The following is a 23068-nucleotide window of genomic DNA, read 5'->3' as shown; positions in this document are numbered from 1 at the left end:
CGGGGTCTTGTGTTCTGCTGAGCTGGGTGAGAGCAGGGGGGGTGGGGGGCAGAGCCACGGGTTCTTTCCAGTTACATTTTTCGAATAGTTTTCTCCTCTGCTCTCCTAGGAGGCAGCCACAGCCTGGAAGCAGCATCTGACCTTTGGATTGGGGGGAGGGGGCAGACGGACAGGGAGATGTTTGGTGGGGATGCCAGCAACAGCCGCTTCGCTCTCAGTCCAGTGGAAGTCACATTCCAGCCCTTCTCAGTCCATAAACTGGAGGGAGCTGGGGGTCAGGCCGAGAAAGCCAGGGGGATTCCTGGGCTTGGGGTTGGAATCGGCTGCTGGGAGCCCCACTCTGAATGCTGTATGTGTGGGCCTGGACAGAAGATTCCAGAAGCCCCTTGAGGGAGGACCTGGGGAGAGTGCTTCCAGGCAGGAGCTGGTCTTAGAACCAAAAGACAGTGGCTTTCAAGGGAGGAGCTGGAGGGAAAATAACCATACTGTGCATATGTATATATGTGCCATATCCCATGTGCCAGAATGTTCATTCATTTTTCTTGTTGTTTGTTTGTTGAGACAGGGTCTCACTATGCAGTTCATGCTGGCCTCGAACTCACTCTGTAGCCTAAGCTGGCCTTAAACTTGTGATCCTCCTACTTCAGCCTCCTGAGTACTAGGATTACAGGTGTGCGCCACTATGCCTGGGAATGTTCGTTTATTCAAACCTCGTGACAACCCTGTAAGAAAGGTGCTCTTAACCCCCATTTACAGATGAGGCAACTGAGGCACCAAGAGGGAAGGTGACTTGCTTAAGGTCCCTCTGTTCGTCCCACTTCTTAGCACTGACTCAGGGAAGTGCCTGGAACCAGAAGTGACACACACAGCTCTTCATTGGGGTCACCGTCTGGGGGGGAGGGTAGGAAGTACTGCCCTCCTCACCCGGCTTCCTCTCCCTGCCTTGAACCCCCACATTTTTCTGTGTCTCGATTGTATGGCTGCTTCATGGCCCACACTGCCCCTGTGATTGGGGTGTTTTCTGGTCGCCTTTTTTCACTTCTCATCCTGAAGGTTGTGGCTTTGTGGCACTGTTGTTGGGGGCCCAGTTGGCTTCCCACTTTGAAGCTCTCAGAAGCCAGACTGCCGAGGCCTCGGGAGATGGCCAGACCACTCTGGAATTGGGGTCTCCCCAGCCATTCAGACAGACCAGGGTCCTAGGAGGTCAGGCTGCCCACAGGTCTGCGTGATGGGAGGATGGGCCACAGGGGGTGGCAGGCAAGGCACTGGGCTTGGTCCCTGCTCTGCCCCAGACTTCCTGTGTCACCTGGCTGAGTCACCGAGCTGTTCCTTGGGCCATGGGTTGACTGCTCTTTAAAGAGGACACTGAAACCTACCACTGGGCTAGGAGTAAACATAACAGGAGTGACAGTGCTTTGAAATGGAGGTTGAAAGCATTACCTTGTGTCATCCGGTAGCAGAGCCCTCTGTCCAGGAAGTGTCACCTTGGGCCTCTTGCCCACCTTGCTCACTGGCCTACGCCCAGGGCTTCCTTTCCAGTTACATCTGTCAGGATTTGGGACTGGGGTGGCACATTGCAGAATAACATCCTGGGAAGAAGCATTGCAGGGACAGTGAAAACAGTTCCAGGACTCTCTAAGTGTGTGCCTCAGTTTCCTTGCTGGACAATTGAGGGATTGTCCAGGGGGTCCTGAGCCCAGGCCGGGGTGTCTCATCCTGCTCTAAATTGCTAAAGTCCCCAGGCCCTGGAGCCAGTCCACCTCCCAGGCCTGCTCTTTCTCAGCCCAAGGTAATTTTTCAATTAACTCGATTGGCTGCAAAACAGGGCACCCTGGAGTGTGGGAAAAAGGCCCAGGCCGGAAGCGCCCTCCCTTCTGCCCCAACTGGCTTGGGGCTTGGCTTCCAGAGAGGATCCAATTTCACATCAGGACACCGGTGCCCCTCTGAAAAACCCCAGATGGCGCCTTCTGGAAGCTCAGGCGGGCAGCCCCTCCACTGCCCTCCCACCCTGTCCAGCCCAGAGTGAGAAGCTTGAACCGAGCTTGTTAGTGACTTTATTGCTAAACAATTTAGAAAGGCGGCCCTGCCAGTTTTCATAAGCGAAACATTTAAAGTATGCAGAGCATATTTTACGTCTTCCTGGAGCAGCTGCTCCGCAGGGCTGGAGGAAAATGAGAAGTGAGCTATATGGATTTGTGGGTACCCTACAGCTCTGCTGAGCCCCCGCCTTGGGGCAGTGTTTGCTGCAGTTTGGGAGGACTTGGGCAACTGCAGCGAAAGATGTGCCCCCTCTTCCCCGAGCGGCAGGTCCGTGGGGTCAGGCGGGCTTAGGTGGAACCACAGCTGGCTTCATCCACAGAGCACAGCAGCCCAGCCACGCCCCTCTCTGGATGTCACAGCACCCTGGGAGGCAGAGATGTTATCTCTATTCTCCTGCCAGAGTCACCCAGCCACGGAAGGATAGAGCCAGGATTTGAATCAGGGGGCTGGTTTCAGAACCCTGCCTGTACCTGCTGCACAGAAGATGATGTGGAGGAACAGAGGTCACATGATGGCAGGAAGCCCTGGTTCCCTGCCACTTTTGAGGCAGTAAGCCCTCCACTCCACCATTTGTTTAGACCAGTCTGGACTTGGTTTGAATTCCTTGGAAAGCCCCAATCCACTTGCTGTACAGGTCTGCAGATGCAGAACTTCAGCCTCACACCTCAGTGTGACAGCAATGTCTAGGACAGCATCAGCTGGCCCTGGCCACCCTCTTCTCTGCATAATTGTTGGCATCTGTGGGCCTGGAGCTGCCTTCTGCATGCTGAGGCATTTACCCCCAGCTGATGGCTGCAACTGGCTCAATCTAAGCATGTTTCTAGGGTATGGACACAGTTTGGCTGTCAGCACACGGGCATCTGGTTCTTTCCCCTTGTCTTCTTGGAAAGGTTGCTCCTCAGGCAGACCACTCTCCAGCAAGTAGGCCAGGCGGCTTCCAGCATTTTGTGGGTTCACTGGATGTAGGAGGAAACAGACCCGGGTCGGGGTGTTGGGAGCAAGTGAGGGCAGCTGTGAGGCTTTGTTCAAGGGCTCCTCCCTGTTTTCGAGGAGCTTCACACTCAGAGCATGGAAGGAAGGGCTGTGTCACCACTTGTGGGTGTAACCCATGTTTAACCTTCTGAAGGTTTTTGTGTATTTGGTCATTTTCTTCTTCCCAGAGGGTGGAGAAGAGAGGGGAAGGCTGAGAGTGAAGGTTGTGCGTGGTAGGGTGGGAAAGGAAGTTGGCAGTCCCACGGTGGCCGCTGTCCCTCTGTGGATACCTCCCTTATGAGCCCACCCTTGAGGAAGGGAGATCACTGCCAGAGGCAAGGCTGGCCCACCTGGCTGATGTATCATCAGAAGCTCAAAGAAAGCCCCATGTCTCTCTCTATTATCAAATTCTTTGTCCTGGCATTTCATTGGGGAAAGATGCGCCACCTGGTATGGCAGGCTGGGAGCCTGGTCCTGGTTTATTTATGCACATGAGCTTTGGAATCAGACTGACCTCTGAGTTGGGGTTCAGCTCTGCCCCCTGGACCAGGGGACCCTGGACCCTCTGACCTTGAATGGCCAGCCTACCTGTCACGGCCTCCATCTCTGCAAGGAGGACAGAGCATTAGCTCTTCTCCATGCATTTGGTGGGAGATAACAGCAGCCCAGGCTCAGTCCCAGGCACATAGTGAGCAGCCAAACCAGGCTAGGACCCTCAGCTGGTCCCCAGCAACTATGGGGCTCAAAGACCTTGCAAATGAGAAAAGAGGAAAGAGGCCGGTTTGGGCAGGAATAGTCTGGAAACAGCTTAAAAGCAGAACCTAAAAGATTTGTGCCACCCAGGGTTTAGGCTGAGGGAAGAGATGGACTGGTCACTGCAGCCAGAGAGAAGCTGGAATTGAGATACAGGCAGCAGTTGGTGCTCACTGCTGTCATAGTGGCAAGATGACTGCCCACAGCCCCATGCCCCATACTCTTAGTTTGAGGCCCCCAGTGAAGAGAACACCTGGGTCTGGTCCAAAGATTAGCTCTGATTGGACTGGCTTAAGTCATGTGCTTTCTCTTGAACCAATCACAGTGGTCAGAGTGATTTGGTGCTCTAATCGGTCAGACTGAGTCACATTTCCGTTACTGAAATACAGATGTTGATGGGGGAGGAGATCCCCAAGGAAAATGGAAATGTCCTATCAAAAAGAAGGGGGCATAGATGTCAGCTTGACAGATGCATCTGGTGCCCAAGCCGAGGTCAGGTGGATGATGAGAAACTTTGGATGAAAAAGGCAGGTGAGTAGCCTCTCAGAGGAAGTGGTGGCTTTGTGGTTCAGCTTGACAAGTGTGCTGTGACACTTGGTCCCGTTGGCTGTCCAAGACAGCCTGCCAGCCTCCCAGACTTGCCTTGACTCAGCTTTGGCTCGCTGCTTCTAATCCCCATTGACTGTTGGAAGAGGTAGCTGGCCCTTCTGCTCCCCACCTCCTGCCTGAACAAGCAGACAGGAGCAGACCCCTCAAAGCCACCAAGGGACCCGGCCCAGCTTTGGGATTGAGCAGCCATTGCTGTGGCTGTTCATCAAGGACTCAGCCACCCTGGTGGCAGGCAGGGGACTGCCTCTCCTGCCCCAACCAGATGATGTATTTGGAGGGTCACGTGCCTCCTGGTGCTAAAATCACCTGCTGCAGATTTGTGCAGCTGTGGCCATGGCGGTGATGCCCAGGCCTCCAGCAGTCCCCACACTTGGCACCCATTCTGGGGTCCAGGATGCTTGAGGAAGATTTTAGATTCCTCCACTTCTTGGGTTTGAGTGCATATCTCTGCCTCTAGCCTCTGAGGGTCCTCTTTTCAAGACAGGGACCAGGCTGGGCACAGCTCCCCTAGGCAGCTGGATGGGGAAGCTTAGCCTAGAAGGAGGGCCCCAAGGAGGATCTGGCCAAAAGACTCGTCACAGGCCCAGCAGCTGCACCCAGCAGCCTCTGCAGGGAAAAGGATTAAACAAAGCCCAAAGCAAAAACAAAGATGTGAAATGTGAGAAAGAAATGAAAGCTTCATTAGTGAGATCCCTGAAGTGCCCAGGCTACCAGACCTGAGGCAAGAATGACCACAGGGCCTGGAGCGACCTTGGGTGGGACACTGTTTGGGGCAGGTGCGTGCTTTTTGAGAGGCCCCTCCTGTGTGGGGATTGTGTATTGCTTTCTGTCACTCTCAAAGCTGTGAGTGTCTGGTCGTGTGACAAAGACTCAGAGAACACAGAAATCTGCAAGCCATAGCCCCAGTTCTCACCTGCCTGCTGCTGGGACCTGTTTCTGGCCTTGAGGGCCTGTCTCCACAGGCAGGGCCTTGGGGGGACCGGAGAGCCAGCCTGGGGTATAGGGACAGCTCCTCACACAGGGACCAGGCAGGAGGGGAGGGGAAGAGCTGGCAGAGGGAATCAAGGCCAAGGCCGGGCCCAGCCACCCCACAGGCCCAGGGTGGCCACCTGCACAGTGTGCCTTGGGGCTGGCTTTTCTCAGACTACAGACCCTAGCTTTCTGTCCCAACACACGTGTGCTGTGGATTCAGGAGGCTCCCTGTGTTTCCTGGGGCAGCTGCAGTCCAGCCCTCGGACTCCAGCCCCCCTTCGGTGTCTGGAAAGGATCCAAACAGCGGTGCCTTTCTAGAGGTCTTTGCAGGCTCTCTGGCTGTGGTAGTGAGCATGTGGCTTCGTCTGCCCTGGGGACATCTGGCAGCTGACCCCGCAGGAGTGGCTGTGGTTACAGCCGCCAGGGTTTAACTTCAGGGTCACTCAGCACCTCGGTTTGTTTGCAAGATTGGACGTCCCTGGGGATCTTGTGAGGATTAAGAATTAATATACCTGCCTCATTGTGCACAAGGAACCCAGGTAGTGTCAGTGCTGTCCCCTGGGCGAAGGCTGTGGATGTCTTCAGAAACAGAAGGAATGTTTGGGGACAGCCGAGATGCTCCTGCTCCCTGCCACTTGCTGCCCCTGGAGAAGATAGGAGAACAGGGTGTCCTCACCCATTGGCAAAGACCCCCAGCCCTGCCGTGGGTGGTGGGTGGTGGTGCTGTCAGTGACTTTCTCTGATTATTTTCAGGACTCCCCATCTGTCCTGTGTTCAGGTATCACTGGTTGCATTGTAACTTTGGTCCTGTTAGTGCTTAGTCTGAGGAGCCTGGGGGTCCTGTCCCATAAGAGTCCGTCTTGAGACTTTGTCCCTCGAAGAGCAGCCGCATATTCTTTAGTGTCTTTAAAACTAGCATCACTCTGGTGTACAAAGACCACCACTTGGACGGCATTGGCTCAAGCCCAGTAGGACCAAGGCCAGCTGCGGGGTGGGGTGGGGGGCACCGGTCTGAGTGGGCAGCTTGGAGCTGTGGCACACCAGTGTCTCGGGTGTCAGGTGGGATCCTACAGCCCTACTCAGGGTCAGTGTGGGGACTCGGCAAGACGAAGCCTGTCACCCAGCTCGTGGCCACCAGGTGCTTGGAAAGGGCAGCAGCTGTGGTCTCTGAGGTAGTAACAGGGGACAGTGGTGGGCTGTGGCAGCCAGAAGTGACCTCTCCTGGCTGTGTTGCATGTGGGACAGTTCTCTGGGCATTCGATTTATTCCCACAGGTGTGGCTAGCTCAGGTGACCACCCCGGTGTCTCTTGGACGTGCAACACCTCCGTGTGTCACTGTCAGAGGCCAGGGGTCAGTCCACGGAGCCACCAAGGTCAAGGTCAGCAGGGCTCAGACCAAAGTGCCCTCCAAGAGCCTGCAGGGAATGTGGGCAGGCTGGCCCTGTCCCTGGATTTGTTTTAGTGGGGGAAGGCTGTAAAAATGAGTTTTTAATGGAAAATGTGAACTATTTCACTGCTCTGTTTAGATTTTGTTTTCCTCGAGGTGTAATTTACACGTAGTGAAGGCGGAGGTCTAAGTCTACGGTCTGGGATTGGGGAGTTTTGGCAGCTGCATCTTGGCTGTTTACTGAGGTGTCCACCCACAATAGGCAGCTGGGGACGGTCATTCCCAGCCTAGACTCAGGACCTCGCCTCCACTCAGCCCCCTGCTCTCTCCTCCCCACCAGACTTGATGACTCAGGCTTTGCGCCATGCCCCCTACCACAGCCCTGTGGGCTGGAGACGCCCCCAGCTCCGGGACCTGTGGTGATTGAGGTCATGGCCACCTTGGGTTATGGAGGCCGTACCAGCCCTTGGAGGAAGGTAGAGGCTGTCCATCATCATAATGACCCTGGTGAGCTACCCGTGACCCCATTTGGAACCTTCAGCCTTCGAGATTATTTCCATTTAGATGACTGCTTTGTTTAATAGTTTACTGCAGGCTGGAGGGACTGGCTCGGCTTCGTTTTCAGCTAAGAGGCCGGAGGTGCACAGGTCAGACAGCTGGCAACTGGGGGAGCTGGGCCCACACCCCACTGGTGCACTCCAGACTGGCTGCCCTACCTGTCGCTCACCTGGCCAGAGCCTGCACTGAGCCTGGAAACTGTGAGCCCATGTCCAGGGGCAGAGCACAGTCCCTGCCTGTCAGATCATAGAGCTGCAAGGACCCGGGGCCTGGGGCAGGGCGGGAGACCAGGGCCCCACCTACCTGGGAGCACAGCTGGGGGCTCCTCCCACCCACATCCACCAAACCAGCCCTGGCTGGGACTCAGCTCTGCTGGCTCAGGAAACCCCCACATCACCGAGGACTGGCTCTGTCAGGCAAGGAGATCCGGCTATGCACTGCACTGCACAGTGACACTGCTGTGACTGTGCAGTGTGGGAATGGAGACCAGCATGAGGGGGCTGGACCACCCAGAGTTCAAACTCTGGCTCTGTTTTTTTTTGGGGTTTTTTTTTAACAGTACTGGGGATTGAACCCAGGCCTTCCACTTGCTAGAAAAGTGTTTTACCACTGAGCTACATCCCTAGCACTTTTTATTTTGAGACAGAATCTCATTAAGTTGCCCAGGCTAACCTGGAACTTGAGATTCTCCTGCCTCAGCCTCCTGAGTAGCTGAGATTATAGGCGTGTACCACCATGCCCAGCTCTGGCTCTGCTTTTTATTGTGTGACCTTGGTCCAGTCATTTAACTCCTGTACCTCAAACTTCCCATGTGTAAAGGTGGGATACAACAATAATTGTGGGACCAACTTCTTAGGGTTATTTTGAGAATTAATTGAATGAAGACATGTAAGAGAGTGGAATACATAGTGTGAGCTCAGGAAGTATTAGCAAAGGCAGAATTGTTATTATAACATATAATAATTATACTATTATTTAGACCTTGGTTTGGGGAGGCTGGACTTACACTCCTGTAACTCACTGAGAACCTTAGAGGTCTTACAGATTGCCTCCATGTTACTAGGTGGCTGCTGCTGTTCCAGGCAATAAGTCCACTTTTCAAGATAAAAGGGGATGACAGCGCAAAGCCATTTTTTCTTAAAGGGTGGTCTTCCTCAGGGACTTTATCAATACCTCATTGGGCAGAACTGGGTCACATGGGTAACCCAACTCCAAGGGAGGCTGGGAAGTCATGCTTTTGAAAGCAAGACTCGGCTTTAACAGACTAAAAAAGATGGGCTACAGAAGGGCAGTCTTTCCCAGCCCCTTTTGCTACCGAGTATGACTGGTCCTCGGAGTGGGCACTCTCCACCATCCCCTTGCCCTTGGGGAAGAGGCTACTGGGGGCCCCACCCTGGCCTGCCTGCTGGACAGGTTGCCCTGAGACAGCTCGATTGGTGACTGCGATTATGACTTCCCCCACCACCGGAGCACTCTGCTGAGTCGGGGGCTTTTTTGGCCTGCTTTTCCACCCCTTCCTGCCCCACCCTGTGTCCTAGTGTGCTGTGGTTGCCCAGCGTCGGCGGAAAGGTACACAATCACTCTTGGTGCTTCTGTCCTTGGGCACAGGCCAGGTCGGTTGCTCTGGAGAGGGCAGCTCCTTCCTCTGCAGCTCTCCTGCCCTCAAAGCCCATGTTCACCAGTGTCTAATAAATGCCCTTTCTTCTTTCTCCGTCTCGTGTTACGTGGGCCACACCGACCACGAAGACTTCATGCAGGGTGGCTGCAGCCCTGTGAGTGCACTGATTACCTGTAGACGGCCACCACGGTGCACAGTGCAGCTGCCAACCAGAGCCCGAGCCCTCTGAGCACTGGTGATAGGAAGACCCACCAAGGGATGGTGACTTTTCCACCCTCACATAGCAAGGCAGTGGCCCTCTGAGACAGAAACCAAGCCTTCCAAGTCATTTTGTTGTTTCTGAGAAAGTGGTTTGTACTGAGGGGAGGGCAAGCTGTGGTGCATATTACTGGTGCCCACATAGCGTGAGTGTGCTAAGCACATTTCCACACCTTACACTTGCGTCTTTTGAGATTTTGGGGGCGCCTGGTACACACTAAGCAAGTGATGCCCACCAAGCCCCACCCTCAGTCCCTACACCTGTCTTCCTTGTTCTGGTCTCCCTCATTTCACAGGTGAGGCTGGGAGGGGACAGGCTCACCATGGCACCCAGGGCTCTGGTCTGGCTTAGGCCTGCTGTACCTGTTCACCTACGACACCTGACTTCCACACCCACCTGGGGCAGGTGCACTGGGTAAGCAGTAAGCCTCTGCTCTGCTTTCCTCAGAGTTGTTTTTCCAGCCTGGTCTCCTAAGGCCCCACTGTTGCAGGTGCCACACCTGTGTCCCACTGCTCTCACTCCCAGGTGATTGTTCAGAGCCTGTGGGAGGGGTGGGGCCTCAGTTCAGAGATGCTGTTGGGAAGGCGCTCGAATGCCTGGAAGGGCCCTGGCCCTGGCCTCAGCTCAGTCTGGCTCTCCACTGGACACAAGGACACTGCCGGATGCTGTTCCTGGCCTCCAGGGTGCTCCGGCAAAGGCACCCACTTGACCACCCAGTGGCCCTGTGCCACCATCCCCATGGGGTGGGAGTGAGATTGCTGAAATGAAACGCAAGATCCCCAGTTAAATTGGAATTCAGATAAATGTACATCGTTTCCAACCTAAATATGTTTCATGCACCGATTGAAAAACACACCAGCTAAAAATGATCTTGTTTATCTGAAGTTCATGTTTCACTATGCATCCAGGGCTTGGTTGTTTGTTTTGTTTTGTCACATCTGGCAACCTAAGTATGCAGCACTTATACGGCACGTATGATAACCAATACCCAGAGAAATGACACTGGACACATGCAGGGTCATGAGATGACCCTGACCAGCCCTGGATCGCTGCCTTCTCCATAGATGGTAGTAAATGACCATGGTCACTTCCTTGGGTGGTTTGAGGAAGCCTAGAAGTCAGTCCCCTAAACAAAATTAAGCAAACAAAAATGAAAAATCATACTTGTCTTGTGCCTGCATGGTAATGGTGTATACATGGACACGCGTTAGCAGTCATTCACGCTTTATTATGAACAGACTCTTGGTGACAGTGAGTGGGAGCAGAGGAACATCCTAGCAGGATGGGAAAGTATTGATGTAGGGTAGAAAATTCCACAGCCCTGAGTCCTGCTGGAAATGACAAGCCAGAGCTTTTATAATCTGACCCCTCCGGCCACCCTCTTCCTCCTTCTCACTGCATCCCCAGGTGCTGGTGGCTCAGGGGCCTCTGTTTTCCAGCCTCCTAGCCTTTGTCCATGCTGTTCCCTTTCCCTTCCCTCAAAGGGGGCCTAGTGCTCCAAACACATGCAGCCCATATGCGCATTTTGCTCGTGCCACTTCCAGGCGGCCTGGGTGTCCCTCCTGACTTCTGGACACTTGCTCTGGGTCTGGAGCATAGGTGCCCACCAGGGCTGGCCTAGCACGAGGGCAGGGCAGGCCCTAAAGCAGACCTCTGGTCTTGCAGTTCAGCTGAGGCACTTGAATGGACCCCTCAATGTGCAGGGTCTGTCAGTGTCCCTGGTGCATGGGGCCTGTCTGGGGCTCACCCCAGGGCCAGAGAGGCCACCATGCCCTCCTTGGGCTCATCCCTGGGGACCTGCTGGATGCAGGGCCAGATAAAGTGCCTCTGCCATGGTGCCACACCCATCTCAGGCAGGGCAGCGAGCTAGGAAGCCCCAGGGGCTGTGTGCTCCGTGACGAATATTTCTCACAGCACCATTGCCCTGTGGACCTGGACCTCTGGAGTCAACCAGGCCCCATTCAGATCTGCCTCTTCCTGGCTGTGGGACCTCCTGCCATTGCCAAATCTCTCCCAAGTCTCAACATTCAGCATCCTAGTCTGGAAACACATGTGACTGTACTTGACTCAGCTTTCAGGCAGCAAATGAGATGGTGCACATAAAGCATAACCCGGCATGCTACTGGCCTGCAGTGACAAGGCCAGCTCCTGGAAGCTGTCCCCAGGTCAAACTGGCAAGCAGCATCCTCTAACCCTGTGCCCTTCTCCCCTAGTGCTCCTGCGAGAAGAGGTGTCCCGGCTCCAGGAGGAAGTGCACCTTCTCCGGCAGATGAAGGAGATGCTGGCCAAGGACCTGGAGGAGTCTCAGGGCGGCAAGGCCTCCGAGGTCCTCTCAGCCACCGAACTCAGGGTGCAGCTGGCGCAGAAGGAGCAGGAGCTGGCCAGAGCCAAAGAGGCCTTGCAGGGTGAGTGATGAGCGTGCTCCTGCAAGGGCACCCACCATGCTTGGCTCTGCTTTGGGGGGATCCTGCCTTTCTCAGGGTGGTTGTGGACCTGGACCACGCATGTTCTTCATGGCTGCTCGTGTCCGCTTCCCTCCAGTGTGAATGGTGAGTGGGCATCTTTGTGGCCCAGGGTGCTCCTGTAGTGGCTGGGTGCCTGTCCCCTGCACTCTTGGTGCCTCTCCTCGTGGCATAGTGTGTACAGGCTGGTTTCTGTGCCAGAGAAGTGTTCGTGTTGCACACTGCTCTCTGGCACATAGTGAGCCCTCTGGGAACAGGTGGGCCACATTGCTTGGTCCTTCACAGCTTCCCGCTGGGGCAGAGTTGGAAGATGATGTGTTTCGGGTGTCCAGATGACCTCTCAACAAGATGGGCCACAGACCCTTGACCACTTTGTGTCCAGAAATTGCTTTAGCAAGGGAGGAAGCCAGTGGGCCGTGGGATTGCTGCTCGGGACCCCACAGCTCTTGTGGCTGTCTCTCCCTGTCTCCCCACTCACACTCTGGGGTTCAGGGAAGGTCTGGGGTTGTTTGAGAAGGGCCAGAAGCCATTGTCTAACCCTTCAACTGGCACTGTGCTTGGAGAACTTAGGCATGAACCATCTGGGAAGAAAAGAGCCTTTGAGGTCTTTATTGGTTCTCGTGAGCCTCTGAATGTCCTTGCTTCTCCTGAAGAAAAAAAGAAAAAAAAAAAAAGCAATGAAACTGCAATCTGCTTTCCACTTACCATTTACAATGACTTCATTCGTGATGCCAAAGCCGGTTTATTAGGTTTGATATCATCCTCTTATAAGAGACCCCAGAATACTGGCTTAAAGAATCTGATTCTCTTTTAAACTCCCCCCAGAGCTCGTTTCAGAGTGGTGGGTGTCTGTGCCCTTCTTGGTCTGTAAGAGACCCGGGAGAGAGTCCCAGCCCAGGCTCTGAGGTTGCTGTTGGCAGGTGCTTGACCGAGGCCCTGTCTTGCTGCTGTTTTTACCTGGCTGTCCCTGTCTACTAGGGACTGCGTCTCTGGTGCAGGGCGCAGGGGGAATGCACTGCTGCAGTGTGTCAGGTTCCCTGCCTGGAAGTGGTCTGTGTTGCTGGCCATTACATGTACAGCACTCCACTCACCATCCCCGGGAACTTGGGGGCAGTATCATTCAGGATGAGCCCATCCTGAGTCCTTAGCAGGCTTGATAAAGACTCTTCTCAGCAATCCATGTTGCTCCCAAAGGCAGGTGGACCCTCCTCTTCTGTTGGGATTTTGCTTCTGGTGGGTCACCAAGATAGGTGTGGGCCGTGGTGGCCCAGCCGATGCTGCATGCTCAGGAGTTCATTTCGCAAGTATGCCTGCTTTTCTTTCACACAGCCATGCTACATTCCAGGCGAATCCCTGGGAGCTTCCCTTCAATTTCAGCTTCACAACCTCTGTTCCCCTCCCAGCCTGGAGCCCAGTCCTGGGACTTTCCCGAGAGAGATGCTGCCAGCCCAGGCTGCATAGCTGAGGTCTCTGGTCTTCCTGTGGAGTTCGGACTGGTGCAGGAAGTAGCCAAACACTGTCTCAACCTCCTTTTCCAGAACCTATTCCAGGGACAGAACTGCCTTCCCTGTACCTAGCTGGGATCAGAATTCCAGTGTCTTCTGGACCCGGGAGGAAGAGGTTCCTGGGCCCAGGGTTTTGTCCTGTCCCTCCCCAGCTCCTCAGGCCTCATCCCAGCTTCTACAAATTTAACTCTCCAGACCACAGTGATGGGACAGGAATGGTGCCTTCTGGGAGGAAGTGGGAACTGAACAAGGCTGTGTGTGTGAAGAGGGTAGTCTGCCCTAAACTGTGCTCCTTCCCCTCCAATGTTCAAGGCACTGGTGTGCACGTCACCCCTGCTTTTGTGTTCAAGATACACCCAAGGCAGTCTGTGCATGCCTGAAACCACAGATAGTGCCAGACTCTACCCTGTGTGTTCCGCTGTGTATAGATACCTTATAAATTAGGCATAGTAAGAGAGTAACAATAACAACTACTAATAAAACAGGACAATTATAATAATGTACTGGACTAAAGGTTATTTAAAATTCATGAATTATTTATGTCTAGAAATTTTTGTGTGCTCTTTTCAGCCTGTGGTTGACCACGTGCAGGTGGAACTGCAGAACAGGAATCTGTGGATTAGAGATGGCTGCCGGGCAGGCATTTCTTTCCACCTCTGGGCCAGATGACATTCCATCTACTGATCTGCCCACAATATGGGCAGCAAGAATTTGGGGAAGCTTGATGCTTACACTAAACGCATTATCTCTCTTTTGCTGTAGTCCTGCTAGGAGCTGCTAACCAGTGGTCACAGACTAAGATGCCCAAATAAGGAATGGGAAGGTTAAGTAACTCGGCCAGGGTCACAGAGCTAATTAGCAGCAGTCAGACGCTTTTCTACTATCCCGACACAGCACATCTTACCTCTGGGTATCAATGGGAATGGAGTTGGCCTGCACGGGACAGACAAGGCCATCAGTTCAGTCATGGGGACGGCAGGTTCCAGAGTCAGTCCTGGACTCCCAGTACCAGCTCTCCCATTTTCTAGCTGTGTGACCTTTGATAAATTACTCAGCCTCCCTGAACCACACATAGTTCCTTTGCTGAGGATAATAATAGTTGTGCTTCTTATAATTGGAGCCAATAATAGTAGCAGCTTCATAGTCTGTGAAGATTAAATGAGATATAAATTGCTTGGCTCCGTGCCCAGTTCTCAGTGATGATCAGCTGGGTGGGGATGTGGCAGCCTCCTTGGATCTGCTTGGAGCTGTCAGTTGCTGATCCTGGTTAGGGGTGGCCCAGACTTGTGACACCCCCTGAACTCATTCCTGCTCAGGGCAGCGGCATCCCTGCAGGGCATCAAAGTAGGTACCTCCAGCCACCCCAAGCATCCTGCTGGCATTCTCCAAAGCCATACGTAAGATGCTTCCTCGCCAGCATAGGACGTGGTGTGGAAATTGCAGACAGATGTGGGCAGGAGGAGACTGGGGCACGAGGAGGGATTTAGATGACATAATGAAGAGAATGAAGATAAATGCACAAGCAGAGGAGGCGGCAGATGCTGGGTGACACTTGTTAACAGCCACCGTCCCTGTGATGGGAAAAAGCAGAGCCCCCAAAGGCTTCCACTGCGGCGGATCCCCTGCACCCACCCACCCTGGCCTTGTGGTTTGGGTGAGACCTGCATTTTCCAGCATGGGAGAGGATTAGGAGCTCCAGCAGACACCTGGAATGCAGCCCGCAGTGCCAGCATCAAAGCAGTGCAGAGAATGGAGTTGGGGGAAAGTGGGGGCTCAGAAGCCTCCTTTGTTCCTTCAGGCGGGCACGTGGGACTGTTTGCTTGAGGAATTTGGGTGCCGAGCTTAGAAACAGAAGCCCTGAATGGTGAGGAAAGAGCTGAGTCTCTGTGTGTGAATGTGGCCCTGGTCCCGGGTGGCCCTATCCTGCACACGGCCAAGCCTGCAGCCAGGGAGCCAGGGGCCCTGTGTCTGTGGGGTGCTTGGGCCTCCTCAGTGTCATGGTTTGCCTGTGAACCATGGCGTCACAGAAATGATGGTGATTAAAATTTGCCTCTTTCATTTGTTAATCTCCTAACAGCATGTTGAATGTGCTGAGCATTTTCCCACAACAATAAAAATTCTTCAAAAACATAATTTTAATGACTATATAATGTTCTACCAAATGGAGGTTCCATAATTTATGTAGCCATTTCCCTGTTATTGGACATTTAAGTCATTTGCACTGTTTCTCTGTCTCTTTCTCTTTTGCCATTACATAACACAATAAAGGTAACCATGTTTGTTTCCTTAAGGCAGCATTTCTCAAACTTTTTGGCCCAAAAAACAGTTTACATGCCTCTGAAATGGAAGACCCCATAGAGTTTTAGTCTCTGTGGTTTAAATCTATTGCTACTGACCTTTCTAGAAATTAAAACTGAGAAAAGTCTAAATCTTCACTAACTTATTTTTTAAATAACAATAATAAAACCATTATATGCCAGCATAGATAAAATTATTTTTGAATGAAAAGTAACTATTTTCTCAAACAAAAAGACTTGAGTAAAGCGCAGCTTTTTAAAAAAATATTTTTGTGAAAACTGCCTGATGCCTGGCTCAGAGCAGCCTGCCACCCCCTCTGCTCCCGCAATCTGTCGTGGTTTGTTGTTTAGTTTAAAATTGGGCATCACAGATATGTAGTTGGAAAACAGAGGCGTGTATTAATTGCCTGATTACATAATTGTGGATATTCTTTTCTAATGCCGTGCTAAAACTCGCTATGTGGCATTTTCTTGAAAGCTCATTATAATGTGGAATCCAAAACCTTAGCCAGTGAAGTCTTTGCACTCTGCTCCATTGAGTCCATTTGCATGTTGGATGGAGAGTTTACCCACGTGTGATTCTTTAAACATCACACATTGATCAGCATATTTCATCACGCAGTATCATAAAGTCCGTGTGTTGACATCACCTCCGAGGTCACCAGAAAAGTACAGAGAAGCTTTTAAAGTCCTGGTGGCAGATCAGGTTTGCTAGAATTCAGATTTTTTACTTGAATGCCCAACTTCTGTCACTTGCAACAAATGCTGTCAGCTGTTTTCCAGCAGGTAAAGAAAGGGTCCTTGGAGCTCATTTGTGAGCATAGTTCATTGGCTTTCAGACACCAGGTTGCTGGGCAAGTCATTTCTTCAGGCACAGGTAGGCTTCCAAAAGCAGTGGTTAGTTAAGCTTGCTACTCAGACAGACACACAGCTGTTTCTCCTAGAGACAGCTGCTGACCTTTTGTAGGCAGAAGACCATAAATGTACCTCCCATTTGATTAGGAGATGTGTAATGAGGGGATCAAGCTCTAAAAAAATTAATCGTTTTTACTATTTCATCAATCACATCCGTTTTTTCTTAAGAGCTAAGAATTGAACCCAGCATCTTGCATATGCTAAGCACACACTCTACCACTCAGCCACACCTGCAGCCCCATCAAAGACTCTGAAACAAAATTGTGGGTTTTATAAAATGGTGAAGACATAATGCAAAAGACACAGTGGTTACTAATGCCTCCATGAATTCTGCTGAGATGTCAGCATTTTACCCACCATTGCTTTTGCACCAACCGTAAAATAATACACAGGGATTTTTTTTTAAAGGCAAATAACATCACAGTCTTCTTATGAGGATAATTTTCCTCACACTTCCCATAATGGTGGTGGTGGTGGCAGTGAGCATTTTTGAGCACTTCTTCTAGGCCACACACTGTGGAACTCTAACTCGTTTTATTTCCATAACAACCCAGAGGCAGTGAGTGTGCCAAGGTTACGCAGTCATAGCCAGGTGTGAGCGGCAGTTCTCAGGCGGTGCTGCCCAGGATAGAGTGCGTCCCCACCTCAGGAAAACGCTGGAGCAGAGGCGAGGAGAGCAGTGCTGGGGGTGATGGCAGGGCTTTGGGGGCTCTGGCAGACAACCATGGTGACGCTTAAAGCTCGGCCACCATGGAGGCTTGAGCACAGGGAGTCAGTGTGAGAAGTGGGTGCTCAGGCTGCCCCCCCTTTCCCTTCCCATCCCCTCCCACCTGTGCAGCCGTGTCTCTGGCCTGAAGCACATGGATGTACGCGCGGTTGTTCCATGTGGTCCCCAGGTGTACCCTCAGTTTCCTATCCTGTCTGCCCCTCTTTATCTTTGGGCTTCCTTCTCCCTGAGGCCCCTGAAGCCCACTCTTCCTCTGAGTCCCATTTAGACTCCATCTGTGTCCTTCCCCAGGACAGCTTTGGACCAACTTCCTGCCCAGTGGGCTCAAGGCCTGTGGTATGGCAGAAAAACATCCTCCTCCCCCAAAATGTTCACATCTCAGTTCCCGAGCCTGTGAGCAACCGGCAGAAGCAAATTCAGGTTGCCAGTCAGGTGCCCTTGAGATGAGAGATTAGCCTGGATTACCCGGCAGGCCCAATACACCCCATCACAGGGGTCCTGAAAAGTGGAGGCACCCACCTGTAACCCTAGCCCCCTTGGGGCTGAGGATATAGCTCAGGACAGAGGCCCTGGGTTCAATCTCTATACTGGAAAAATAAAAATAAAGAAGTCATCAGAGAAGGAGAGGTGACAACAGGCCGAGGCCAGAGGGACAGCAGGAGGATGCAGGCTGCCATTGGTGGCTCTGAGGACAGAGAAAGGGGCCACCAGCCATCTTGGGCTTCTTATCTTCAGAACTCCAACATAGTAAGTTTGTGTTCTTTCAGCCACGGTATTTGTGGTAATTTATGGCAGCAGGAATAGACAGCCTCTCCTCCCTGGGCTCAGTGGGCCTCTCTGAGGACTTTGCACATATGGGGGTCATCTGTCTCCTTGGTAGGTACCCCCAGAGAACAGCACCCGCAGAGGGGTGACCTAGCTTGGCCACACAGCACAAACACGCACAGAGTGTGGAGGAAAAGCAGCAGCGCCTCATGCTGTGGTTTAAATGTGTCCCCAAGGTTATTATGCTAGGGACTCAATCCCCAGATTCATGTGTTAGGGCGTTTGGATGTGGTGCCTTTGCGGGTGATGAAGGGAAGATGAGACCCATGGTGGCCTTAGGGGTCCCATGGGGAGGGGCCAGGAGACCAGATGGAGAAGCATGCTTGCTCCCTCTCCATGGGGTGCCCCTGCCACAAGAAGGTGCAGCTAGAGGCTCCACACCAGGTGCTGCATCATGGCCTGGGACCACCCAGCCCCAGAACCAGAGCCCAGCAACCCCTGTTCTCCAGTAAGTCCTGGCCAGGGTTCTTTGCTAGAGCAACAGAAGGTGGGCAGAGACCCCAAGTTTCCTCTCAGCAGAAGGAATAAGAACCTTAACCCCTCAGAATGAGTCACCGCCGACCAGCCTCCTGGAAGGAACCAGACTTTATTATTTCATTTGCTCTTTCACCAGGCTTTCACTGAACACCTCCCTGAGCTGGCCCTGTTCTCCATCTGTGGTGCACAGACATCCAGGCCCTGTGCGGAACCTAGGGAGGCACCTAGAAACTTGGACATACTTGATGCGAGTTGGTTGAATAGTGTGTTGTGTTGAGTTTTCAGCATGGCCACGGGTCTAAGAATGAGCGGCATGGCACAGACATTCCTGCTTTCAAGTACTCTAGTTGTAGACCCTGAGCCCTGTGGGTGGAGTGAGGACTGGAGTTCTTAGGGCCAGTTCTTCAGGTGGCCAGGTGCCCCAGGCTCTGGCTACCTGCAGAGGTGACAAGCCCTGCAGCCAGGGCAGTAGTAGGTGGCCCAAGTGCTTTGGAATAGAATGCTGTGTCACCCACACTGGAACAGCTGTGCTGCCCGCTTCTTGTCTTACACCCGCAGCAGCACATTGTGGGTTTGAAAAGCTACTTGATATTTCCTGTTCCCTTCACACATCCTCACTCTGTTCTTTGTTTCATTCCTTCCATCAAAGACCTGCTTACTGCCCTGGGCTAAATATGGGTTCCTCTTCAGGGGTTCATACACATGAAGCTGCCACTGTTTTCTGGGTCCCCAGAGCCATCCTAGTGGCCCTACGGGCTGCTGCAGGGACCCATGCAGAGCCTGCCCTCTGTTCCACAGCCTTAATGTGCAGGACTCTTAGCTGGTAGATCTCAGAACTCAGTGCAAGCTTCCAGAAAAGAACTTGTAACTCTATAGATCCTAATGCACCGTCAACTGCTTGTAAGTATTGTTAACAGATCCCCCTGAAGGGGTCTTGGGCCCCAGATGTGATCCAGTTGACCAGCATCTTTTCTGTCGCAGCTGCTAGCAGGCATGGGTCTCCCACAGCCTAAACCCTCACTGCTTCAAGCTGTGGCTGGATTCCTGAAAAAGGGCACATGTCCTAATGTGCAAGTACTTTTTAAAAATACCAGTCATCATCATTTAATTTTAGAGTAGCTTTTTATAGAAAAGCTGTAAAGATAGCATCGAGTACCTGTGTACCTCATTTCCACATTTAAGATCCTTAAGATCTTCAGTTACATCGCACAAATGCTTTTAAAGCCATCTCTAGCATCGAATTTGCTGATGTTTCACTGGCCAAAGCAAACTGTGTGACCAAGCCCAAGCATCCTGTGAGTGGGGGCACTACAGGGCCAGGTGTAGGCTCCACCTGGGGAGAAATCATTTTGCATAGAATCCTTTTTAGAACCTGCCCTAGAATCGGGGTTCTTTTAACTGACAATCTACATACTGCAGTAGACTTTGCCCCTTTTGGTTTTAGATGAAAGGGGGGTTTTTTTCCAGTTTTTAATTTTTGATTGACACATAGTAATTGTCCGTGTTGAAAGGGTACAGTGTGATTTTTTGTTTGTTTGTTTTTGTTTTTGTTTTTTGGTACTGGAGGTCCAACTCGGGACCTTGCACTTTCAAGGCAGGCAGCAGACAGTGTGATGTTTTGATCCATGTATACATTGTGTAATCAGCAAGTCAGGGTAATTAGCCTATCCATCACCTGAAACTTTTATCATTTCTTTTTGGTGAAAACATTCAAAATGCTTTCTTGTGGTTATTTTTTAAATACACAAGGGATGGCTGGTAAGCGTGTTCACCCTGCTGGGCCGTTGAACACCGGAAGTTGGTCCTGCTGTCTAACTAGACAGACTATTGCCTATCGATCAACCTCTCCCTCTTGTACCTGTTGATCATCCTGCCCCTGCTCCCCCCAAACCCCAGTAACCACCTTTCTAATTATCTATGAAGTCAACTTCTTCACATTCCACATACAAGTGAAATCAGACCTGTTTTCGTACCCAAGGGAGCAATGTGATGTCCTTATTCCTCTCTAGGGTTTTTCAGAGTCCTTGACCTGGGAGTTGAAAGGCCAGTGCTGTCCCCTTCCATCCACACACCCCTCTCTCACCTGCCTTGCTAGGCTCGAGTCCTCTCTGCAGGGTTCTCCCCTGCTTCTGTGTCAGCACTTGAGGTTCCTTCTGGTTCTTAGTAGATCCTGTGATGTGGTAAAGTTTTTGAGGATAGAAATCTTCCTTTATCCTGAGAACAGCTGCAAGTTTGTTTTGCTTGAAAATACACAGACCTCTAGGACTCATGCGCACATCAGACTTGTTTGGGGTACTTTTGCCAGACCCTCACTCTGTTAGGGGCTAGGGGAAATTATACCCATTTTGTAGTTGGGATGACTGAGGTGTGACCACATCCTGGATCACTTTTGAGTCATAATACCTGCAGCCCACATGTGTTTGGCACTTGGAATGTCTCAGGCACTGTCCTGGCTGCTTGTTGCCTGAGCCACTGATCCTCCCAAAACCTTGTTTGATGGCTGGTGTTTGATGGACTCAGTTTCCCCAACTACAAAATGAGAATGAGAGAAGTTACTTTGGAGCTAATACTTGCTCCCCTGTGAGTCTGTTCCCTGTTCTTCAAAGACTTTTAACAGATGCTTTTTTGACCCTTTGGATCTCTGAGGTCATCGTAGCAGGAAGGAGGAAGGAGCAAGACAGGAGCATGTCCACTATCATCCAGAGGCCCTGGGGTGCCAGCACTTGGTGGTTCATTCCGTCTTTGCTCTGGAAGTCATCCCCGTGGATGAAGGCTGCAGGGCTGGTCTTCTAGCTGTGTGATCCAGCAGCTTTTCTTCCTGCTCTGCCCAGGCTGTACCTTCCCCTTTGCAGTTCAGCGAACTCATTCGAGACCCAGGTCTACAGCACAGACTGTGTTTTAGGTGCAAGCAAAGGCTGCTGACCTTGAACCTCTGCTTTTCATTAACCCCGACTCCTCCCCAGCAAGGGGAAGCATTGATCCAGCTGATTAGAAGGGAGTAGAGCTCCATGTAAGAGAAGGCAGGCCCTCCAGCCACCTTGTAAAAGGGCTGGCCAAGACTCCATCTTGTCTTCCTGGGAGCTGCAGCCTCCATCCCTATTGAGTCCTCCTGCCAACCTCGCCACGATGGGGTTGTAACTTGGCCGTGCAACTGTGGCAGGAAAATGAAAGCCACACTGGCCCTCATCCTGGGAGAAGCATTTGGCAGGAGCCCAGGCCTGGTCATTTTAGAATTGGCCTTGGAGGTGGGGTGGTATCCTCTTGTATTATAGCAACCAAGCTCAGTGGGCATGAGCTCTGGCCCCAGGTGACTGTGACACAGGTGGCAGGTGACATGTGCCCAGACCCAGAATGCTGCCCAGGCAACAGACAAGGACCTCTGGCCACTGCTCTGATGATTGTTGGTCAGGACCCACAGTGACAAGGGTGGGCATGGGGGATTCACACACTGCTTGGTCTTGTGCAGCCTGAGCAGATACCTCCCAAGGTCAGGCCCACACCGAGCTCTATGCATAGAACTTATCTGCATGTCACTCACCACCATGGAATGTGTGAGTTCACATGGCTGTACGGTTGGGAAAACTGAGGCTCCAAGTGGGTCACACAGCATGGAAGTTCCATGATTTGGACTTGACGTCCCATGCCTGACACAGACTCCTCACCACTGCACTGGAATTAATTTTTGATCAGTAGACATCTTTTTAGTGTGACTAAGATCTTCTTAAAAACCCCACTCACTCATTCAGCAGATAGTAATCGAGTTCCTGCTATTTGAAGGCATTGTCTTGGGCACTTGGAGTGAGTACCTCAGTGAGCACAGTAGACAAAGGGCCATTGCTTGTGGAACTTCTATTCTAGAATAGTGTGCTGGTTAGTAATGCTGCATAACAAAAGCCCTCACATCACAGTGGTGTGAAACAACCACCAGTGTTCTTGCATCTCATGATCTTGAGTGTCAGGGATTTGGCAGGGCTCAGCTCGATGGTTCTTGGGTTCCACATGGATCTGTGGGGCCCCCTCAGAGTATTCTGCTAGAGACCCAAGATGGCTTGGCAAGATGGCTGGTTACAGCAAGGACCAAAGCTGGGTCCCAGTTAAGCCTCCACCATGGTGCTCAGACTTTCTGTGAGGAGGCTCAGGGCTCCCTCAGACAGGGTTCCAAGAAACTAACGTGCAAGGCTCCTGTGACCTAGACCCACAGGGCACTTGGTGTTACTTCCACCACCTCATGTTGGTGCCAGGCCTGCCAGGCACCACACCAAAAAGCATTGTTGGGCCAGGGATTTAGCTCAGTAGTTCCGCCACCTGCCTTGCAAGTACAAGGTCCCGAGTTCAATCCCCATTACCAAAAAAATAGCAAATAAAAAAATAAAAAGCACGTGCTGTGGGAGACACTGTGTCCATTTTTGCCAAAATAGCATCTGCCACAGAGAGCAGGCAGAAGAGAGCCAATAACCAATACAGCAGAAAGTCAATTGTGTGGTGTTCTGAGATCATAAGTGCTGTGGAGAGACAGACATTTTCAGTGGGACAGGTGTGACCTGGGAGATAACATAGCTACACAGAGACTCACCCACAAATACTCCCAACAACTTACTTATAAAAGCCCCCCACTGGAAGGAGCCCAAATGTCCATCTGCAGATGACAGAATCAACAAACAAGCAACATCTTTCAGTGAAATCTGCTTAGCG

The 23068-nt window shown here is 52.0% G+C and overlaps 1 protein-coding gene across 6 annotated transcripts in view; it reads left to right on the top strand.

Moving 5' to 3' along the window:
* Kazn (kazrin, periplakin interacting protein) overlaps nt 1–23068 on the top strand; it is a 1072553-nt gene that overhangs the window by 954886 nt on the left and 94599 nt on the right. For all 6 annotated transcript variants that reach the window (XM_004850318.4, XM_021262832.2, XM_013074311.3 and 3 more), the window contains one exon: nt 11382–11573. In XM_004850318.4, coding sequence (XP_004850375.1) covers nt 11382–11573 — 192 coding nt within the window. The remainder of the gene's footprint in view (nt 1–11381; nt 11574–23068) is intronic.

This window comes from Heterocephalus glaber, unplaced genomic scaffold (assembly GCF_053883595.1).
Source record: "Heterocephalus glaber isolate CG9 unplaced genomic scaffold, H.glaber_assembly_v1.0 deba00001452, whole genome shotgun sequence".
Taxonomy (NCBI): domain Eukaryota; kingdom Metazoa; phylum Chordata; class Mammalia; order Rodentia; family Bathyergidae; genus Heterocephalus; species Heterocephalus glaber.
The sequence above is the reverse complement of the archived record's forward strand: the minus strand, read 5'-3'. Positions and strand labels throughout refer to the sequence as shown.